The 23,409-nt window shown below is 40.0% G+C and overlaps 1 protein-coding gene across 12 annotated transcripts in view; it reads right to left on the reverse strand.

Annotated features, from left to right (window-relative positions):
* Nucleotides 1-225: 225 nt before the first annotated feature.
* LOC121506892 (band 4.1-like protein 1) overlaps nt 226-23,409 on the reverse strand; it is a 164,019-nt gene continuing 140,835 nt past the window's right edge. For 7 of the 12 annotated variants that reach the window (XM_041782895.1, XM_041782894.1, XM_041782892.1 and 4 more), the window contains 10 exons: nt 20,267-20,353; nt 18,619-20,016; nt 15,907-15,957; nt 12,883-13,242; nt 12,266-12,394; nt 8,493-8,546; nt 4,663-4,758; nt 4,406-4,486; nt 4,181-4,297; nt 226-2,096 (listed from right to left, as the gene is read on the reverse strand). In XM_041782895.1, the coding sequence (XP_041638829.1) occupies nt 2,091-2,096; nt 4,181-4,297; nt 4,406-4,486; nt 4,663-4,758; nt 8,493-8,546; nt 12,266-12,394; nt 12,883-13,242; nt 15,907-15,957; nt 18,619-20,016; nt 20,267-20,353 (2,379 nt within the window). In that variant the 3' untranslated portion in view covers nt 226-2,090. The remainder of the gene's footprint in view (nt 2,097-4,180; nt 4,298-4,405; nt 4,487-4,662; nt 4,759-8,492; nt 8,547-12,265; nt 12,395-12,882; nt 13,243-15,906; nt 15,958-18,618; nt 20,017-20,266; nt 20,354-23,409) is intronic. The other 5 variants (XM_041782901.1, XM_041782899.1, XM_041782900.1 and 2 more) reach the window with 5 other exon arrangements.

The raw sequence follows: 23,409 nt of genomic DNA on the forward strand, positions 1-23,409 counted from the left end.
AGCAGATGGATACGCCCATTTTCCGTGTTTCTTACTGGTGAATCCATCTTGCAAACTCCCATCTGAACCGTTTGGGCCCGGTTAGAAAGTGGCAAGACCAACCAGTGTCGAGGAGCAGTACTTTCAGGCGGGGCGGAGTCATGACATAAGCAAGCAACAACAAGAGGCCAGTGCAAGTATGGCGGAAGACACTAGCATGGATGCTGCTAAAGTGCCTGTTTTATCAGAACTTGATGACATTTCTTAGATAAAAGAAGAACAAAGAAAGCAGTGAGTTGTTTTCTTTTAAAAACGACAAAAGTCATGTACTGACATGCCTACAGTTGCCATGGTTTGCGTCATGCAGTTCACTATGGAGTTTGCTCCTCGGTAGGAGGAAAATCTATCAGGCACTTCAATATGCACAAATTTGCAAACAATAATTGCTTTTTAAGTGGGAGGGGAGGTGACATCATCAGCTAGAGCCAAAAGACAGACTGAGATTCTGGAGATGACAGGACACTCCTATATGGAAAGTTTCTTTCTCTGTTCGATTTTTAAGTAGATACCTGTTTTGTAGCTCTAAGCGCTGTGTTTACAGCTTTTTCAGCCAAATAAATCATTTACAGATGCTTGAAGGAATGCAGATCATGCTGACAACTGATTGACACGGGAGCTGTTAAGACTTTAAATCTTGAGTAAACAGCAAACGAGATATTTCAGGCAAAACAAAACGAGAAAAGGTCTGTCCAACAATTCTCTGCATTTCTCTTCATTGCATCATAACTTCCCCTTCAGGGAATCTGTGAGCGATCTCTGAGATAACCTTTGGAATATCCTAAGTAAGTACTGAGCAGTGGAACAGCATAATAAGTCTGAGGTTTTCACATTGCATGCTCACAGGATAGTTGAAAAGTCCAAAAACACAAGAATAACACATCAACTCTGTTTCATGATGAAGGGCAATAAAATCAAGTAAGAAAAATTATAACATATGTTAACACCACATAAACGTATTAGATAAACATTATTTATATTAAAAAATTCTCTTAAAATGCTTCAACTGTGCCCAAAACATGTTTCTAGCATTTCTTTATATAGATGAAAGTAGACACCAAATGAAATTGGTAACAGTGAGCAGAGGAAATGGAAGGACAGTGATGAGAATATATCAGAGACTGGGACCAAAGCGGAGTTCCAGCTTTGCAGTGAGGTGTGCACAACAGTCCTTCTTTAGCAGGGTCCACCAAGATCAGAATGTGTCCCACCACAAACCCAGAGTTTTCTACAGTTTCACGGTAGGTGCTCTGTCCCATCACGTCAGTTTCTTATGGATTTCAAATGTGCATGTCTGTGTGTTTTATTTTCATTCCCTCAGCTATTTTGTAATTGAATCATGCAGATTATAATCATCTGATATTATACATATTTCATAAACAAGCGACCACTGAACATAAATTAGATCCTCTATAGATAAAAATGTAAAAAGCTAATAAGACAGCTGTTTATTATACTGAAGGTGTCAAAGCCAGGAGGTGGCAGCAACAAGCAAAAGGCTTCATCTTGCCACGGCCCGACCTCCTGATCCCCAAATCCCCACCAGCAAGGTCTTGATCCTTTTGCCAACTCTCCTCTACTCTCATGTCTTATTCTCATATGAGAGCAGCACCGGACAGATTTCTGGGATCTTTATAGAAAAAAAAGTTGGAGTTGAGAACTCATAGTCAAAGGGAGCTGAAACATATGAAATAATGTGCAAAGTTTAGACAAATCGTAAAGATTAATTTAAATAATTACAGCACGAGGTTTAGCTCTCTATCTTGCATCACACCACCTGATTAAATCAAGTGGAAATCATCCAGTAGAAGTTTTTTCCTGTTTCATGAGATGGAGTGGGCTGGGGCAGGATGGGAGGCCATGTTCGGTCAGAGGCTGAGTCACAGTTTGTTTAAAAGAAGAGAAGTGGAGGTCTACTGCTTTGTGGAGCGCAAAAACAGGGGGTGGGGGGGGGGGAGTTCTCATACAGGGTGGTGTACTGCAGGCTGGGACAGGGGTCATACAGCTGGAGGATCCTCTCTCCTGCCCTCTGTCCAAGGAGCAAACCTGACCAATCAGGACTGCAAAGAGACAACAGCACACAGAGAGGTCATCATGAGTGCATTCAAGACAGTAAGAACCAGCATGCTGCCAGAGTTACCTGAATGCAAAATGTGGAAGACATGATCATTGATCAATCTTTCGCATTTTGCATCATTTCTACACATATTCCTGCCTGTGCTGGTGTGAAAGCATGAGAAGCAGTAATAGTGCAGAAGCTTACTCATAAGAATAAGGGGGAAAAATCATGTCTAGCTTGATTTTATATTATATGCATGATAAGAGGTATTTTATTTCCTTTGCTTGGCAGAAAGAGATAACATTTAAGCTGCTATACTTGTTTTCAATATGTTTTGGGTAGTTGTTTTCAATGTTTTGCATTTATTATTTTGTGTTTAAGCGGTTATTTTGTGCATCATTGTTCTTACTTCAATCTCTATAAAATCTCAGGTCAGTTTGTGATGCTTCTGTCTTTTAAGTCACTTTACATCAAGATGGGAAATTACTCTCACCTGCAACCAAATGCAGGTATTTTTTTAACAGTGCCTGGGCATTTGTTCAAGCCACCAGCCACTGGGGCGGGCAAATAAAAGTAAAAGATCAGAATAATTTTTATGACAGCAAATGTCATTAATGGAGTCCCGTTTTATATGGTTTCTACCAACTTTATGACCAGAACTCAGCAGACTAAAGGACCCAACCTCCTCCTCCCTGAGCCAGAGCTGCTGTCAAATGATTAAAGCCTTTGCACACTGAGCCTGTTATTTTCTAATGCGTTTTCCAGATCTCTATTCCATCCCTCACTCAAATCTTGCACAATGACTCCGTTGCATGTTATTTGTATCTACCGCAAAAAAAAATGATAATAATAATACTGTAAGTGGTGAGGATGAGCCCGTGGCTCTGTTACAGGCTCCTCAGATGGCACAGCTGTGCTTAGTTGAAGACACTGAGAGCAACTTTTTAATTCAGTCTCTGTTTGTTGGCTGTGAAAACAAACTTGTGCCTTTTAATGATGGACAAAAGTTTCAGTGTCAGTGTGCAAACATAATTAGAACAACATAAAATTGACTTTCTTAACATGGGAAAAATCCAGTTGAAAAAAAATGACTCAGTGTGCAAAGGCTCTAGGTCAACTGTGTGCTGGAAAGGTTTGACTCATGTATCATATGCTGCAACAGGTCTGTCTGCTGAAGCTGTCTTTTAACTGATGTTTTGCTTGTGTCCAACATAGTTAAACAAGGCCTGTGTGAGACTGCATGAATTGTGCACAACATATTTAATTCTCTTAAATCTGACTCCGATAGTGCAGAAAAATGCCAAATGAATTTACAGCGCCCCTGTATTTATAGAACAAACTGGTCAAAAATACGGTTAAAAGTAAGTGACAGTTTAGATCAGTGGTGCACTAACTCCAACTTACTTTACTGCTCTTGGTTGAGAAACAAGATCTTGAATACCATACTACAATACCAAAATTTTATTCCAAATACTGGTAAAAAAAAAAATTTAAGTGGCATGTCCTTTTAGTTTTTGCATCTTTATGGCCATTTTTCACCCTTTTAAAAATAGATGTATGACCTGTAGCTGAGGCTGAATGACAACAAAACTAAGGTTGTCGTCTTCGTCTAACCTCATGCTAGGTCTCAATTTGATGAATATTTTCTAGCTTCCCTAGCTTTGCTTTTCCTTTTGGCAAATGTCTTCATATGATATTGAACCATCCCTCAAATGGGATTCACTTAAAGCCCATTTGTTTTAATGCCTGAAGGGCAAATCCAATAGCATGGCTTTTTGCATGGTTTTAAGCTGTAAAAACGGCAAAAAGGATTGTGTCTTATCCAAAGAGCATATGCAAAGGGGAAATCAACAATACCTGCACACAAAATGCATGCAAACTGCTCAGCTGAACTAACAGCACCTGGTTCCATTTACATGAATGTTTATAAGGAGTACAAGGAGGAATATTCAAAAAACAAATATATAAATAAATAAACTGCTCCTCTGACATGCAAATAAGCATCATGACAAATATCACCTGATCCATAAACGTCACTTCTAGTGATAAAAGTGCAAGTTATGGAGTCATACTACAGACACATACCTCTGCTTTCTGCTTGAGCTCCTCAGTAGGAGAGTCTGTTTCCCTGATAACCACAGCTTTTGTCACCAGCATGTCTGGGTGCTGCTGCTTGGCCTCTTGGATTGCCATGGCAAGAGCCTGGGAATATGAAGCATCAGAATATAGGTCATGAATTCACATATGATCCTCCTTAGGCTATATTTAACACAGACCAGCTGCTGCATTGTTTTAAAAACTTGTGTTCACCTGATGTTGGTCCACATCATCGTCTCCTGTGATAATAATCCTTTTCTCGATTCTGGTTTCTGAGTAGCCTCCTTTCACAGTCTGCAGAACACAACCAGAATTCATCATCTTAAAAATAATATATAGAAGTTATATATATCAATCTGAAGCCCAAGGTAGTTTCTGACTTTGTAATGTTGCACACTATGAGGGATGGGGCAAATTAATTTCCAAACACTTGGGGTAAATTGTAACCATGGGAACAGTAAAGGTATTACCTTGGTAACTTGAGTTGTGGTCGCTGAGGTGACACTTTCAGCTGTAAGGCTCAGTTGGGACACAACAGACTCCCTCTCCTGGGTGCCTGGCTTAACCTGCAGCACATTTATTAGAGGAGAGTCACATATACACTCATCACTGAGAGAGATCCCCTGTGTAGAATAGATGGCAACTGGCCAAGAGAAGCCCACATTAATATCAGTCCTACAGGCCACCAGGGGTTCTAATGAGAAACTGACCCATTTCAAGACAACAATGAGCCGACTTTAAAACTTTACTGACCGCTGGCTTTTCTCAAAGCACTCCACTTCCAGTGAGTCACAAACAAAACTCTGTTGTCAGAGTTGTAGCTCACTGTCAGTTTATTCTAATGAAGGTAAAGTGTACCACTTACAGCAAACAACACAGGACTAAATTCCCTCTCTCTTATGAAAAACAAAAACTGTCATAACTCTTCATTAAAACAGCTTTGTGTCACAATAGAACTGTTTGCACCATAAGTCAAAAGAAATATTATTCAAAGACTACACTTAGCATATTTTAAACTAGAGAAGGGTATAATGATTCTCAATAAGTGCATTTAAGTCTGCATGACTACGATGAAATTATTGCACATGACTTAGTTGTAAAGAGACTGTTTCATGACAGACAAAGCAGGGATTCATCAGCTAAAGTCAGCAGTGGCAGTAGGCTCACTGCGGAGTTTTCCACACCCAGCTAAATGGTTAAGTATGGCACCCAGGCAGAGAGCCCTCAACGTAAGAAGGTGAATGAAGTGGAAGTGTGGACAGAGGTCGGTAAGAGTTTGAGGAGGGCCCTCATATTGTGCCACTTCCAATTTTAGTCATGCAGGTTAAGTATGAGACCAGTGGGGACACTAATGAGAACAGGGTTGACATAAAATTTTAAAAAAGATGATTCTAAAAAACTGAGAAACAGTTTCAACACTTAGATAATCAAGTACAAAGAGCCTACAAGTTTCAGATCACCAGGACCCATCCTTTAACGTAATCTCTCAAAATAACTTGTCATACCTCTTTTCCACCTTTAACACAGTCCACTGGGGTTTAAAACAAATCTGTGACATGCTTTGGTCAAAATATGAGGTAAAATAATGAGACTGTGCTAATCAGGATAAAATCACGTGATTCACAGTCACACAGCGTTACATATTAAAACATACATATTATGCAAAATACACCTTTTCAGGCTTTTCTAACAAAATTACATGCCCCTGACCACAATCCCCCCAAGAATCAGAACCCCCTCCCCCCAACCTTTCAGAAAACGTGTGCTGAAAAAAGCCGTTCTCAGATTTTCCCCTCATGATGTCATGTGGGGAGTTAGCACCTCCCCCAGGAGAATCAGGAGAGCCACATCCATTTCCTTAGGAGGGTGTAGTCAGGGGCAAAGTCAGACAGCTCATTAACATTTAAAGCTACAGACACAGAAACAGCTCGTTCTGAGCAGGGCTGAAACAGAGGGCTTTTTAGACATGCAAAAATCCAATACTGGAGGGTTTTTTCAGAAACAAACACAGGTGTTTTGGGGACCAGCTAATGTTTGTAGAAGATGTGTTTTTTTCTGTGTGTCCAATGGCACAAAAGACTTAGTGAAGGCAGCGAGGATGTCCGAGATGACAAATGTTTGAAATAATCAACAACTCAGCTTAATGAAAGCAGAAATTGTCTACCCTGATAAAGAGACAGCACAGCAAATTTTACTTCAAAATTTGAACATTTCACAAGTTTGTGCCAAAGCTGTCTGACTCCTGATCAAAAGGAAAAAATGCAAGCAAATTTGTGGAGACATTTTGGAAAAACAATAGGCTCTATGCACGCATCACTTCTGCATTTGACATTAGGTCACTCCCAAACTCCTGGTCGGGAGATTGAACGCAGAGGAGAACGGTGTTTGATGGCAGATTTGCTGCAGTTTACCCACTGTTTGTAGGAGTTAACTGAGAGTTTAATTTAGCTGAAGATGTACATTTTGGCACACAGCAATGATGTCAAGAAGTGCGATGAACCTGTCTTTAACAAATCATTCTAGCATGTTTTCATGCTATTATTATAAAGATTAAACACAAATGACAATCAAAAGAAAACAAAAGAAACAGAAAAAACAGCAAATAACGCAATAAAGTTTGGCTTAGCACATATCGTTGGGGAAAAGTTGTCAGGCTGCCTAATTTTTCACGGGGATTCGTCACACCTTGCCATGCATACACCTATCTTTTTATAAAGTTACTCAACTTTTAAGCTGATAAAATTTCCTCATGTCTCAGCAAAAAGACGTGCACTTCAATCACTAGTCAGCAGTGAACCAAAGACGTCACTTACTGGAAATTAAGAGCAGTTGTATAAATGCCAAACCTTTAATATATAAAACTCAGCGTGACAGGGAACCACGTGGTTAAATCCTCATAAGCGCAGTCTCGTCTTTCAATAGGCATAACTCAGCAGAAGTTGAGGTTTTGTGTCTCAACCAGCTCTAACCAGCAGAACCCAGTAAAGCTGTACTTTCATGGCCATGGTGGCAGATACCAGAAAAGGGGCAGCTGTTCTGATAATGACATAGTGATGTCACAGGGAAAGCAGATTGTGAATAGATCATCAGATTTCATATTTTCAGACATAGGCAGGCAACCCAAAAATGACTAGGTTGGCTTATTTTATACTTCAGGTACTCAAATAAATGTGTAAAAATACTAAAAATTGCTTTTTTTATATAATAAGTCCCCTTTAATAGATCTTAAGTACATTACTTTGATGAAAGCCAGCTTAACTTTGTTTTCTTACATTTGGAAAGCCTTTTAGCCTCAACGTAAGACGGCATATACTAGCCTTACTTTAAAATTCTAAATGAAAAGGAAGCTGAACCAGGACCATTCCATAATAAAAATAAAATTAATCTCCCAATATACTTTCCCATTAGATTTTTAAAAAAATACCATTATCTGTGCACCAATAAATTCTTAGCAGCTATGGCAAGGACAACAGATCACTGTGATTAATTCAGCAACAAAATAACCTTTTGCAAAAAGACCTCTGAAAAACCATCTTAATGATGATATAAACTAGAGTGATACATTGTTTTATTAATCAATAAATCACACACCAGCAGGGTGATATGCATTTCTGCTCCAGTACTTAGAAAAAAACTTTTCAAAGGTCATCTCACACTTGTAGACAAAAGTATGAGGAAGGCAGCTACCTATGACTCATCACCATTTTAACTAAGGATTAAACAAAGTCTCACTTCATCCTCTATTGTCTATCTGGTGGAGAAACCAGTGTAGACTTGGGTGCAGAAATTATCTTATGTAAGGATGAAAATGTGATTCATGAAATGTGCTTTTATGACCAATCACAGAGTATGACTCATCAGGTGTTGATGAATGTGGCAGCTGAAAACAACTGACCCTTTCTCGGCTCTCTGATTGGCTCTCTGACCTAACAATCACAGAGCCAATCAGAAAGCCGGGGTCAAGCCTTTTCAGTGCTCATCAGTAAAATTGTGACCTTAGCTGGCTAACAATAAAAATATGAGCCTCTGTTGGTCTGAAAAGGCTTCAACCTACCACTTTTGTATTATTAACATTCATTCTTTTCTAAATGTTCAAACGCATATCGAGTCACAACTGAGCCAGTATTTTGTCATCACATGCAAGTCATACAGTCACAGGTGGATCAGGTGACACTCAGGTAATCATCATCAGAAAAACATGAGACAGCAACAGCACAATGGCTGGACTTTTTTTTTTAACTCTGCCACCACACACACACAGGCTGTCACACTGATGTATAGCATCTGTTAAGATACTCACAGGGGAGCCATTTTCTTTAGGGGCAGCAGCAGCAACCGTCCGCTGGCTGAAGTTCTGCAGGAAAGAGAGAGAAACACTGTAAGTGACCAATTTGTTGAATGGGCTTTTATTATCTTCCTACTTCCAAGAGGTTAGTCCTAAAGTGACACACAGATAAACATCCATATGCCACTGCCAAAAAAACCCAGACAGGCCTTGCTGTTCCTTTCTTCTACACATTCTGTAGCTTTAAAAGTTTGCTTCACTGTTGGCAAGTTATTTGCTAACACTGTACGTCTGCTCTTTGATGCTGAACAGGTACTAGCATTAGAGAGAGCTTTAAGGCTTTCACAAGCTTCTGTGGGAAATAATGTAGAAGAGCCAGGGAGGTGGAACAACACAGCTCAGTTCTTACAAGAACACTGAAAACCACATCAAAGCATTGAATATTTTTCAAAAACGTTCTTGGTTATAAACAAGTTTAGTATGCTTCTGATGATCAACATTCAAGCCCTAACATATGTTATCCACATATCTGATCCAAGATGCTGACAATCAGGCATCTGAGTGTCAGCACCTGTGAGCATGGGCTACAGTGGTCAGTAGGTGTCTGCTACAAGAACTGTCATTCTGCATTTGACTGATCTGGATAGGGCCCTTCAGTAGGGCAACTTCAAGCTGGTTCTGCAAAACCAAGTGCAGCATTGTTTGGAGTGAGCCCTAGCAACATCTCCAAACAGAAGGCCAAGTTCCATTGGCAGGGCCCTCAGACACTGGCCATGTAGTGGGCGTCCCAAGAAGATGACACTCCAAGAAGGCCGTTTCTCATGGGCAGTTAATCCCAATCATCCCGGATCCCACAGCCAACCACACGGCTCTTCCCCTCAACACAGCAGTATTTAGATTAGGGGTGGGAATCACTAGTGGCCCCATGTTATAATATGATCAAAATACTTGGGTCATGATTCAATATTATTGCAATTTTAAACATTGTGCAATACGGTGAGTACTGCGATACAATATATAGCGATAAATTGCAATTGATAAGACTTTTTTTCAACTGTTTAGCTGATTTAGAATAAGTCTTGCTCTCTTGTTTGTCATATTTCCACTGTATTTTATTTTCATGCAGCACTTCTTCCAAACCTTATGAGTCATGTCCATCTCATTCGTGCTCTGCTTGCATTCCTAATGTCCTTCCCCTGGTGCTGCCATGTTTGTTGTACTAACTTTCTTCTACTATGTGACCGTCAGCTCTGCCGACCTCATTGGACAAACAATTGTCAAAACAATTGATTTTATTTTTCCATTATTATGGACTTCAGTTCATATTAGCAATTAATTTGAAAAAATCAATATTTGGTGGATGACATGATACGATATATCACCAGACAAAATATCTGGATACTATGCTATACCAATTTTTTTCTCCCACCCCTAATTTAGATATTAGGTACTTCTCAGTAATCCCTGCTGGCATCAATGCTGATGCACCATGCTGCTGTTGGCAAAGCTTAACATCCTCCACCCCAGCCTATTCCTTTATTGCATAAAGCTTGTTGCACCCTCATAATCAGATTCAGGCTACTATAGATGAATTGCTTTTGAACTAATTTTGAACTTGTTGTTGCCACTTCTGCCTTTGACTGATTACAGTGATGTTCTGTACATGCATGCATCTTCTGAATGCCTTAAATCTTTTGACTGTGTACCATGGGGCACTAAGGTTCATTACCAATCTAAAGTCTGTAACTCATCCTTGTACTTGTATGATCCAGTTGGTTGGCCTTCTTTGTCCACTCGCAGGCTTAATCACTGGCATATCCTTATTTATAAGGCTTTACTTAATCTGCTTCCATCATACTTGTGTAATTGTATTCATTTCAAAAGTGCTGGAAGTTACAGTCTTTGCTCTGTGACTCAGTCACAGGATTTACTTTTGCTCTCTGTGCCCAAGGTCCATCTTGAGATGGGTAAAAAAAGTTTCAGGTATGCTGACTTATGTCTGCTACTCTAGGTGCTGCTGCTTGTCTTTGCCAGGACACTCTTGTATATGAGATTTATGATCTCACTGAGGTGTTCCAAGTTAAATAAAATAAAATAATTATATTTATCACAAAATTGTCTTAAATGTATCCATCCATATGGGTGTTTTTATCCATTTGCTCCCTGGAAAGTCAAAGCATGCTAATTGACTAACCCTGGGAGCATCTTTTGAACAGAGTCTTCTCCACCAAGTGCAACTTTACATCCATTTTGTAATAAAATGGTTAAATATCAGATGTGAGTGCTCCTAAATGAACCATATTTGTTTTCCTTTTCTGTTTCATTACTGCTCAGTATCCACACTCCCTGAAGCCTTTGTTCATGTCAAAGGGAAACCTGTGATAACAACATACAGTACATAGTCTGATGTGGAGAGTCTATCCTGCAGCAAGGAGGTGTCGACAGATATGGTGATGAGATTTTGAAAGTCTGAATCCTGATTTGAGTTAACAGTTAGTTCAATGAGAGTCTCGGGAACAGGTCTGAGTAAACAAAGTAGAGTCTGATGCAAGTCCATATAGCCTGCTCTTGCTTGCATTTCCTATATAATCTGTGAGTGAAAGGCACACTTTACAGAGCCTCTGAAGGCAGCCAGCAGGAACTGAGCTAAACTGAATGTAAATGCATGTGAACTCATGCCAGCTATTGCTCCAGACTGAATAAATCATCGGGGCCCTATACAACAACAACAAAACAGAGTGAATGAGTGTATAAGTCTGAATCCTGTTCTCTATCTTCAGAGTCTGAATGCTGTAAGTCCATGTCTTAGTCAACTGTGTTTAAGGGAATATGAGTCACAACAGCTGAAGTCAAATCATGAATCTACAGTATGTAATTTTCTATGATATTAGCATATGTAGCATCATCAAACTGAATAAGTTATAGGGTAAATATAGTGATTATATTGATAAGCTTTACAGAGGGCTCCATGCAAACTTTAGCCCAGATTAGCTGCTAGAGAATTTGTATTTGGAACATTTTTCCAGCCATAATGAGTGACAATCAAGCACAGCATGGGTTTTCCTGATGAATTGTTTATAAAAGTAATCCCGAAGCTGAACAAATTAATCTTACTCCAGTCTGGCAAGCCTCCCCAAATCTAAGGCCAGACTGCTGGAAGCATTTCAGACTTTGTACTATTGTTTGGAAACTTGACAAGCATGACATGGCTCCCTCTGCTGGCACACGGATGTCAGTGCTGGAGATCTTTGTCTGCCTAAGCATGATGTCATCCTCTATGTGCTGCAGATACGCACACACACATATGCACAGGCTACTGTCATACGCAGCGATCTTTGACTCAACAATGATTTGGCACTTCAAAGGCTCCTCATGATTGCCTGAGTTCATCCACACCATTAGCTGAATGGCTAAAAAGACCGGCGATAATTACATTTTAATAAGGCACCTGTGGGAGAGCCAGCCTGCTTGAAAATCTTTGCCACACAGATGAATAGGATTCGCACCTGCTTTCATCATCCTCATTAATGCACTGTCAATACTCTAATCACTCCATAATGATGCTATTATGTCATAGTCATCCAGGGAATATGATATTCACATAACAAAAGCCCAAAGGAAGGGCTTCCTCCTAATCAAGTCCAACTTCAGAGTTCTGCCAAAATATTAAATAATTCATCGCCAGTCCATTTGTGAGCTAGGTTTGATCCTCTCAACTTCCTGTGCATGGCAGCGTTGCAAGATTGTTCCACATTGTGTAGAGTTTGTTACTGATACAGCTGAATTACCTGGGGTGAGACATTCATGATGTTGGGGTGCATCTCTGATCCATTTGTATGGTTCTCCGTCTTGCTCTCAGACCTCTTCAGCATGTGGGCCATGCTAACAGCGCTGGGGTCTTTCTTTGCCACAGGAGGCTGTGTGAAACACAAAGTGTACAGTTCAGTCAAACAACATGAAGCAATTTGTTCACAGAAGACCTCTGAAGAAATCTGTAAAACAGGGCACACAAGCATCATATTTCTCAGAACAAAGCGTTTTATCACAAACAACCTTAGGGAACAAACACAAAAATACTTCTTTCTTTCACAGGGTTTCAGCTTGATGACAAAATGCAAATGATGATGCAGCAGCATGGGAGAAATAAAGGAAGGCTCAGAAAATCAAATAAAATTTCTTGAAATAAAAAAACACACAATAATAAATAAAAGAAGGTTATAACCAGCTTTACAAGGTAAAAAATAAATCCAAAATAGAACAATTTTTAAATAAAAGGAAATGGTTCAACAGCAAAAAATGATCAGTCAAACTGCAGGTAGTCGTGGTGCCAAGCCCAGCAAGGCAGTAGGAATCCAATGGGAATGATGATGATGATGATGAAGGATGAGTAAGTTTATCTGTCTACCTCATAATGTGTTCCCATGTCAGGGAACCTCTCCTCCATAGGAGACTTGTCCCGGGAGCCCATAAGGCGGGCTGAGTAGAACCTGGAGGTCTCTTCAAAGTCCTCCCGGCCCACCTCCGGCTGTCGCTCCCTCTCTCCCTGCTCCGACATGCCCTTGGAAAAGTCATCAGCACCGGAGTGGAGATCCATGATGACGGTGAAGTCGACCTCGGCCTCCAGGCTGGACGTGGAGCTGACCGTCATGCTGGAGCACTTGCGCTCAATGCCCAGGTGCGTTTCTCTCATGCAGGCCACCGTGTCCCTCTCCTGCTCCTCCTCCGAGGTCAAGATGGGCTGGGGCCTCCTGTCCCCAAGTTCCTTCTGGACCATGTACACACACAATGAGCACCACCCTAGGTTACCCTTCATGCATGTGGATTTATGATGACAGTGACATGATGGGCTGGATCCATCATTCTGATGTTTGAAGGTGGTGACTTGCACTGATCCATAATCAATGCAAGTCAAGACATCCTGAATATATTTCAGAAACATTTCAGTACATGAGTGCAAAGTAAAAGGACTACTTGATTAGGAATAGAGAGGAAACTAGAAACTGGAAACATGAATAACCGACAAGAACTTATAGAAATGGATGGAATCATGCTTGGTTTTGGACTTTCTTCCAATCCTTGGTTCTTTTGATGATTACATAAGATAGTGACGAAGTGAAGCCTCTATTTATACAGTAGCTATAAAAAAAATTCACTCCCTTGGATGTTTAACTCTTTTAATGATTCTATAAACTAATCATGGTCCATATAGTTAGCCTTTTTGGAAAAAAAATCCTCGTTAATGTAAATTTGAAAACCGATTTCTACAAAGTAATGTCAATTGAATAAAAATATATGATGTAAAATACGTGGCTGCATAATTATTCACCTTCATTCAACTCAGTATTTCGTGGATGCACCTTTGGCTGCAATCATAGCTCTGAGTCTGTGTGGACAGGTCTTAATCAGGCTTGCACATCTGGACACTGCAATTTTACTCCATTCTTCTTTGCAAAACTGCTCAAGCTCTGTCAGGTTGCATGGGGATTGGGCGTCAAATCCCTTTTCAAGTCCAGCGACAAATTCTCTATTGGATTGAGGTCAGGGTTTTGACACGGCCACTCCAGAACATTCACCTTGCCTTAAAACCATTTCCATGTAGTTTTCCCTGTATCCTTCAGGTTATTGTCTTGCTGGAAAATAAATCTTCTCCCAAGCTGTAGGTCTCTTACAGACTGAATAAGATCATCCTCCTATATTTTGCCACATTCATTTGACCCTTTAGAAGCATTCCAAGGCTAGCTGCTGAGAAGCATCCCCCCAACATGCTGCCACCACTTGGCTTCACAATGGGGATGGTGTGTTTGTGTGATGTGTAGTGTTTGACATCTTGTCTGATGGCCAAAGAGCACCATGTTTGTCATCAAACCAAAGAACTTTCTCCAACTTGACAGTGGCTTTCTCTTTGCCACTCTTCTATAAAGCTTTGACTGGTGGAGAACCCGGCCAACAGTTATTACACGCATGTCTCTCCCATCTGAGCTGCTGCAGCTTGTTACTCCTTCAGTGTAGTCATAGGTGTCTTGGTGGCCTCTCTGACTGGTCTCATTCTTGCATAGTCACTCAGTTTGTGAGGACAGAATGATGCAGGCAGAACTACACGTGTGCCATCTTCCTTCCTCTTCTTAATGATGATGTTTAACTGAACTCTGGAGGACGTCCAGTGCCTTGGAATTATTTTGTACCCATCCCCATGACTTAAAATTTTCAATAACCATTTTTCTAAGTTGCTTGTTCTTTTGTCTTCTTGGTGTAATGGTAGCCAGGAGTACTGATTAACCTGTGCGACCTTCCAGACACAGGTGTCTTTATGCTAAAATCAACTGAAACACAGTTACTGTACTCAAGTGATCCCCATTTCACTTATTGCGAGGTTATTAGCATCATTTGCCTGGACCTCTGTTAAACTAGGTCAATATCAAGGGGGGTGATATTTATGCAGTCACTTATTTTATCTTACATATTTTTGCTTATTTGTCATTATTTAGCCAAAATCTCTTTTTACTTCAACATCAGAGAGGTCTCTTTTTAAATTTTGCTTACAAAATGCCAAATGATATTATAATAATTGATTATAAAATCAATTAAATTTTTTTTTAAAAATTAAAGGGGGTGAATACTTTTATAGGCAAAGTATATAATATATATAAAAATCTATATTTTTTCAAATTTATTAAATATATAATAATATATTATTATAATTATTTTATTTTCATAATAATATTTATTTATATATATATAAAGTACATCTATAAAGTATAATATATTTAAATATGTATATATATATATATATATATATATATAGTAACAAAGAAAAAGTTGGACAACTTTTTCATGTCAAAGAAAGTAATCTCAATAGGTGATCTGAAATAATAAACAGTATATTGATGGTGAAATATCTCTAGGCACCCCCTCTCACTAAGAATACAATCATTTAATCAAACTGTAAGGACATTTACATCTATTGGGTTATTTCCAAACAAGCCTGGGGAATTATTTAAGCAACTAGACATAACACGAAACAATTTGGCTCAATTGCTGTATAGCACATGGAATGGGGTCAGGAGCAAAATGATGCTGTCTAATAAAACGAGTCCCTAAAGCGAGCAGATTTCAAGTCACATCCCTTGTATTAATTACAGTTACAATAGCAAATTTAATCATGGTAAAAACTGGATTATGCCAGTAACAGACAAGCCTTGGGAGTTCTATTTAAATGACACAGATTGAATTCAGAATCTGATCATTTGCATAAATGAGAGCAGATGGGTAGTCTGTGAGAATTAACACTACTTCCGTCTAAGCTTTAGGCTATTTCATATTTAAGTCAGTAGAATCTGCTGCAGGGGCATGCAGTTTGCCTGGGAGGGGTGCAGAGAGGGAAAGAGATGGGTGGAATCTGTGAAGGTGGGTTTAAATACAAATGAGTAACCTTGAAGTCAGCAAACGGCTCTTCGTAGATGGCAGGAGTAGAGACAGGCTCCTGCAGGGGGAGGCAGAGGAAAGAGCAGAGAGAGCATCTGAGGGTTAGCATAAGCTGAGGTGTCCAGTGGAAAGACAGGCCACTGCACAAACAGAAATCCTCACAGCAGAGCTTGACTGAGGCCTGGAAACATGAGTCCAGTGAGGACAAACTTTTGAACATTTACTGTGATTCTAGTGCACTGATCAGTGTGAATTAGCATGTAAATGTAGCCAAATATTTTCATTTTGGTAATGATTTGGAAATTTCTCGACACTCACTGGCCACTTCAACACCTGTTCAATTGCTTGTTACACAAATCAGCTAATCAACAAATCACATGGCAGCAACACAATGCATTTCTGCATGTAGACGTGGTTGAGATGACTTGCTGATGTTCAAACTGAGAGTCAGAGTGGAGAAGAAAGGAGATTTTAAGTGACTTCAAACGTGGCATGGTTTTTGATGCCAGATGGGCTGGTCTGAGTATTTCCGAAACTGCTGACTTACTGGGATTTTCATGCACAACCATCTCTAGGGTTTACAGAGAATGGTATGCAAAAGGGAAAATGTGCAGTGTGAATGAAAATGCCTTAGTAATGTCAATGGTCAAAGGAGAGGTTTGAGATGATAGAACGGCAACAGTAACTCAAATAACCTCTCATTACAACCAAGGTATGAACAGGAAACAGTGCACACGGGCTCATCAAAATTGGACACTAGAAGGTTGGAAAAATGTCGATTGATCTGCTGAGTCTCGATTTCAGCTGGTAGGATCAGAATTTGGTGTAAACAGCATGAAAGCGTGGATCCGTCCTACCTTGTATCAGTAGTGGTTCAGGCTGCTGGTGGCGTAATGGTGTGGGGGATATTTTCTTGGCACACTCTGGGACCCTTTGGACCAATTGAGAATTCTTGAACCACCACAGCCTGCCTGAGTATTGTTGCTGACCACGCCCATCTCTTTATGACCACGGTCTACCCATCTTCTGATGACTACTTCTACCAGGATAATGCACCATGTCACATGGATGTGCAACTGATAATTCTGCAGCAACTATGTGATGCTATCATGCCAATATGGACTAAAATCTCTGAGGAATGTTTCCAACACCTTGTTGAAACTATGCTGCAAATAATTGGGGCAGTTCTGAAAGCAAAAAGGCGTCCAACCTAGTTCTAGCGAGGTGTACCTAATAAAGTGGCCAGTGAGTGTATATTTAAGTGAGCTGATTACAGTGGACTCAGGCACACATTACAAGCTCTACTCTTCAGCAACAAAGCATATAGTTACACAGTTCAGAGGACAGAAGGAGGTGAGCCTACTGCAAAAACACCATTTACAGCCTGTTTTATGTTAGAATTAGCAGAGGCAGGACAAGAGAGTCATGCTGTTTGTACAGTGGGAAAGGTTTTCACTCATTTACCAACTGAGAAAGTGTTGCAACACTATAATTCTGGAATTTTAGTAATGAACTTTTCAAATACTGTGAGATAAAAATGTTAAGTGTCCAATGACAGGGGCCGAATGCTTTTCAAAACCTCTTAAATTGGCAGTATGAAAGCGTCCACATGTTTTGAGGAGCACCTAATATTTTTCCACACAGCCGGAGTTTAATCTGATCTTGATATGATTGTCACTCGCCAGTGAGAGGTACGCAACACCTCCTCTCATGCCTTTTTAATCCAATATATGCAAGAGCTTGACTCAGATGAAAAGGTGGGAAATGATGAAAGCTGTCATGTCTATTCACTTCAAATTTCTTTCATTCCAGTGCCAAACGCGTGCAAGCTTCTTATGATACCAACAGTGAAATGAAAGCAGCAAATCTGACTGTGTCAGGCACTGAGCTGTGGTGTCTGGCTGCTCATAGCCTGCTGGGGTTTCACAGTTGGAGGAATCCATGTGTCTGTAAAACCGCTTAGCTTTCTAGAAGGAGTAGAGGAGAGTAAATCATCTGGTTAATGAAAGATTATCACCTATCTGAGGTATAGAGACAAGCTTCTGTTGATGAAAGATTATCAGTTGGATGTATTCTCTCTATCGTAGCACTTCTCTACTTTGTTGTCTCTAAGTTTGGAATATAAAACCTGTCTGAGCCACAAATCAGATGCATACCTTTACTTATCTACCATAAGGATTTAATTTGTAGCATTAGTATGCTATCAGTCATTTTAGTATTTCCATTTTCCATTTCAGGAACAGAGATGATCATCAGAGCGATGATAATAGGTAAGCCTTTCTTTCCTTGCTGTCCTCAGACAGAGAACAACGTGAGCTGGAAAGAAATTCAAGGCTCAAAACGTGGAGGGTGAAGACAAACCAACAATCAAAACATGAGGTATTGATCTTTTTTCTTTGCTTTTTTAAATCTCTCACAGCCAGTGGTGAGCTGTACAGATTTGCCAGACGGTGCGGTGTATGTTGAGGGCAATGGAAAGGGTAAAGTGGGTTACCATATGGGAAATGTCCAAACTTTTTGATTGGAATTTGCCACAAGACGGAGCAAAAGTATCACTCCGCCTGCTCTTCAAACAGGCACGAACAGGTAAGATGGATGAGGATTTCAAGTCACTGAAAACGTAGGAAAAAAAAAAAAACGAAATGGCGTGCAAGTCTGTCTGAAGCTCATGCGATGCTTTATTTCCAATGACTGAAAAGCAGATGCCAAGCAGAGTTACCGAGTGTCTCTTCTTGGCTGCGTCCAAGCTCGGCTCCCTGCCAGCATTTCGGCTGTTCCGTAGAATAAGTCCAGACTCCCTGGCCTTCTGTGTTTTCACCGGCGGGGCGGGGGGAGCCGTTTTGGAAAGCGATGAAATCTTTGAACTGAACGACTGACTCTCTGTAGGTCCTCTACCGAACTGATAGCTGTCGTCAGGATGTTCCATTTTAGCAGGACCCTCCAGATCTGCTGCAAACGCCGGATGGAAGGTGGGGACATCTGTCCAGTTAAGATCCGAGGGCCCCTCTGGAGAGCCCACCGACCAGCGGTATTCTCTTCTGAGGACCCGTGCAGGCTCATCCTGTGCCGTTTTGTCCCTCTCATCCTTACATGCCACACTCTTTGACCGCTCCGGCTTCAGTGGGACTATCCTGGTGATTTCTGACTGGAAGCTGCCTGACATCCTGTGGAGGGATGTCCTCTGGCCTCTCTCTCCAAGGAAACTCTCCATGTCATCGCCACCTGAGCTACTGATCTTCCTCTCATGGGTCCTGACCTGTCGAAGTTTCACCTCAGCTAGCTCTTTGTTGTCAATAAAGCCCTTCCCTCGCACCTTTATAACACTCTCCCCTTTAACAACTGTCAATGAACTATCGTGCTCTATCTTTCCGGGTCCGTTGACTGACCCTAAATTGATTTCTGCTGGTCCAACCGGACTCACTTTTCTCTTGACTGTCTCTGCTTCTAAAGGGGAGACCTCCCTGCTTTCTCTCAACATGTCCTCTTGTTTGTTGTCTTTATTGACCCTGACAGGCTGATCCTTCCCTGATCCCTGATCACCTTTTGGTTCGCAATAATTTCCTGTTGTCGAGGTTCTTTCTGGAGCGTTGTCTGAGTCTGAGGCCTCATTTTCTTCTCCAGTGGAATCGCTGCCGTCTTTCCTATAGATGAGTTCTGCAGGAATTCCCAGGTTTAAGCTCTGGGGTCTCCTCTTTTTTCTTGGTTTAGAAGCTTTGTGTTCCTTTATCTGGCGTGAGCCCGGGGCCACATCATTACTTGCCTCAGGGTTTGAGGCTTTAGATGGTTTACTTTGAGATTTGTCTTGATTTGCCTCTCCTGCATTCTCATACGATTGAATCGTGAATCGACTTTTGTTTGTTTGCCAAGGCTCAGAACATACATCTGCCTCTCTGGGTGATTTGGTTGATGGAAATTCATCAATATGGCTTTTCATTTCTTTTCTGTCATAGCCTGTTACCTCTTTATTTATCATCTTGGTAATGTCTATCTCTTTTTTCAGCTCCATTTTCTCCCACGAGGAATCATATGTGAGAGATTTGTTGTAATCTTCTGCCTTCTGGTCATGGTCCTGTTGATAACGTTCTTGTTTTTCAATCAATACCCACTCTTCAGAGCCCTACATGTTGGTATAGATTAAACACAGTTAGACATGTCAAATACAGCTTTAACACACTATAAAGTCTACACATAGAATCATAGAAAAGGGGGAAAAACTCAAATCGTGCATGGGAAAGTTTTGGGATTGATACGTTTTAGTATTTTCTTCATACGCATGGCTTTGATAGTAACACAAGGTAGTCATTGCATTTTACCAAACTACAAATGTTTTGAATGTATTTAAGCAGAAGGAGTGAAAGATATTCAACCTCAGGTGAAGTAACCAGAGTTTTCTGGACGAAGCCTTCAACAGACAGGTTGTTAACAGTGTCCTTTCCCACAGGTCGGCCAGGCAGCTAGCCGACACAGAGCAAAGGAGAGAGTTTAAAAGAAAGAGAAGGCAGAACAGAAGTTAGAGCTCAGTCTTAATGTAAGAGAGTTAAAGTCCCTGTAAAGTGACAAAAAAATCTTTACTTTAGGTTTGTTGCATGACAGGCCACGGTGTTATGAACCACCAGGCCAAATTTCAGTCATGAAAAACATCTTTAAATTTATCAAATTAAGCTTCAAAATCATGAAAAATGAGGCAGTAAAATCTGCTCAAGGATGGTCGGTTGTCAGTTGGATGAGCTGAATCCACACGCACTCACGAGAAATACAATCCTCTCAAATAAAAAAATGCTTCTGATCAGAGCGCAGCTGCTTGGCTCTGTGCCAGAGCAAAGACAGCTGTTAGGGATCAAATTTACTGTTTTCTGGCACAAATCTCTCTACATGACATGTAGCTTGCTGTTAACTACTGCGATGAACTGCTCAAGGATTTTACAGGCAAATCCAGCGAAAAATCGGAAGTTGAATAGCCATCATTACTGCAGTAGACTCTCACCACTTAATCCATTTATTCCGGTTAAAGTTGACCTCAACAGTGAGCATTTCTTCTTTTGCCATGACTTTCTATTTAAATTTATTTTTCACAAGCTAGAGGTCGTGGTGGACCTCACAAACTTCAGATATGTTCTTAATAAGCATTAATTTAAAAATGTGTTTTTGTTAATAGATAATATACTTACAAAGGTTTATATTATTAAGCTAACTAGTGATGTGAATAAAATGTCATTAAACAGATCTTAATCTTAATTATTTGACAGACGCTAGGTTTATGTCAGCTGGTATTGTGTTTTTGGACATTATAAAATGCAGATAAAGATATAAACCGACAATATGTCCAGCTGGAAAATATGCCAGTTACTAGATACATGATAACTAATTAGATATTTTAAGTTGTATTTTCTAAAGATGTGTTATTTATGGGTTGCATGATTTGGTATAACTCAAAGTCATTTTACTATGATCTACTTTTCTTGTGAGACAATCAGGTGATCAGCGATACTCCTTCCTATTCAGTGCCGTGGTTTATTGATCTACATAAGCAGCGCATGGCTAATTAAAGCTGTCAATATTCATGTGATCAACACTAACTAGGAGGAAGTTGAACACAACTCTACAGCTGGACACACTTTCACTTTCCAGTCACGTATAATTTGTGTTAAAAGACAGGCTGTAATAACAGGGTGGACAGCTCAGGTTAAGCTTAGGTTTGGTTTTCACTGCCTTAGACTCAGGTCAGGATTTAGGCAGAAATATGCAGCTCCAACCTCGATCTATTGAGACATGATACTGGATCACAGTGTTTGTAATTTTGTCGTTTTTATTGCTATTAAATGCTGGTTATGCCCTTTAGTTGTATGGGTAGAATTCTGGAGGTTGACAAGAGACTAGTGTAAACTCTGGACCTAAGTTCACATTTTTACGCTATGTCAGAAATAAATATTAGACATGGGGGTAAAACTTTCTACCCCCCCCCCCCATTATAGGTGCATTATAACACTCATGACTATTCATAATGCCTTATAACAGTAATCTTAACTAATTATAATGCCAGTGTATATAGTGTCTTGTGTTACAGTGCATTTAGTTATAAGCCATTATGGACACTGGCATTATTGATAGTTATTACTGTTATAAAGCTTTATAAATAGTCATGAATGCTTATAACTATGGTTATACAGCATTATAACACATTATAAGTACACTTATGATATGTTATAACGCATTACAGAGAGGGGGGCATAGAAAGTGTTACCAACATTGTAAAAGATCTTTAATCTGTAAAATATAACTGAAGTCATAATCATTTGATATGGTACCCTTGTGGTTCTGTTAAATTTTTATTCCTGACATCTCTGCTGCTGTCACAGCCAGCAGGTGGCAGTACACACTGCACTTCCACCACAGTAATGGCGACCGCTCAAGATGGCGGCACCCACAAATGAGCAGCAGGAGTCGTCAAGATCATTGTAGTGTTAGGGGGTAGGGTAATTCCTCATCGAGATCGTCAATGTCATTGGCTTGCATCCAAGCCAAGAAAGAGGTGAAAAATGAAACAGTCTGAATAAAAAATTCAGTCACACATAGATTTCTGTATTTTCACAGTAACAGCAATCTTATTCCTACATATCTAGAGTGTTAAGACACAAAGTTTTGATTTCACTTTACAGGGACTTTAATCAGTGAGACGCACAGGAAACTGCTTCATGCAAAGGGAGAAAACAGAGAAAGAATAAGTGCTAATAGAAAGTTTTGAATGAACTTCAAAGATGAAAATAGGCATCCTAGTGTACCTGAAGTCAACATTAAGAGTCAGCAGACATTTGCAAAACCAAATAAATCTACAAATTACAACATCAAAGTGTTGAGTCTGACTGAATGTCTTGGAAACAGAGCAAAGAGACTTTCCCCATCAGCGACTGTCAGTCAGACAGAATAATAATCCCCCCCACACACATTCCTAGACACATAGAAGCAGATTACATTCACTGCAGCAGACATTTGATGTTCCAGGGGTATAATCTGAGCATTTGTCTTAAGACAGTTTAAGCCTCTGCAAAAACAACTCTATCAGGAGAACACAATCTCAGTGAGGCATTAAAACCTATATTAGTGAAATGTGATCAAAGCTGAAGAGATTTCAAAAAACTGGTGGTTGGAAAACCGTGTCAATTTTGAGCAATCAAGAACAAAAGAAGCTAAGTGCTTTTCAAAGTGCTTCAAATTGAGAAAATCTTAGAAATCATCTTGAAATTAATCTCATCAAAGTGCTTCATTTTGTGTTACTTGTCAATCATCCTCAAGTACCTCAAAGATACACAAAATTATTCTGGTATACCAGAGATACAAAATGCCTTAAATCGCAGTGCAGGTTCCTGTTTGTGAGCAATAGTGTACAAAAGAGAGTTAGACGTGCACCATAACACCTTTTTCTTTTTAGGATTATTGCATTTTTTTGTTCTACACTCACTATAGTACACTGTATCTCCAGGCATGAATTTTTTAAAGACTAGACTAAAGAAAT

The sequence above is a fragment of the Cheilinus undulatus genome, linkage group 3, assembly GCF_018320785.1.
Source record: "Cheilinus undulatus linkage group 3, ASM1832078v1, whole genome shotgun sequence".
Taxonomy (NCBI): Eukaryota; Metazoa; Chordata; class Actinopteri; order Labriformes; family Labridae; genus Cheilinus; species Cheilinus undulatus.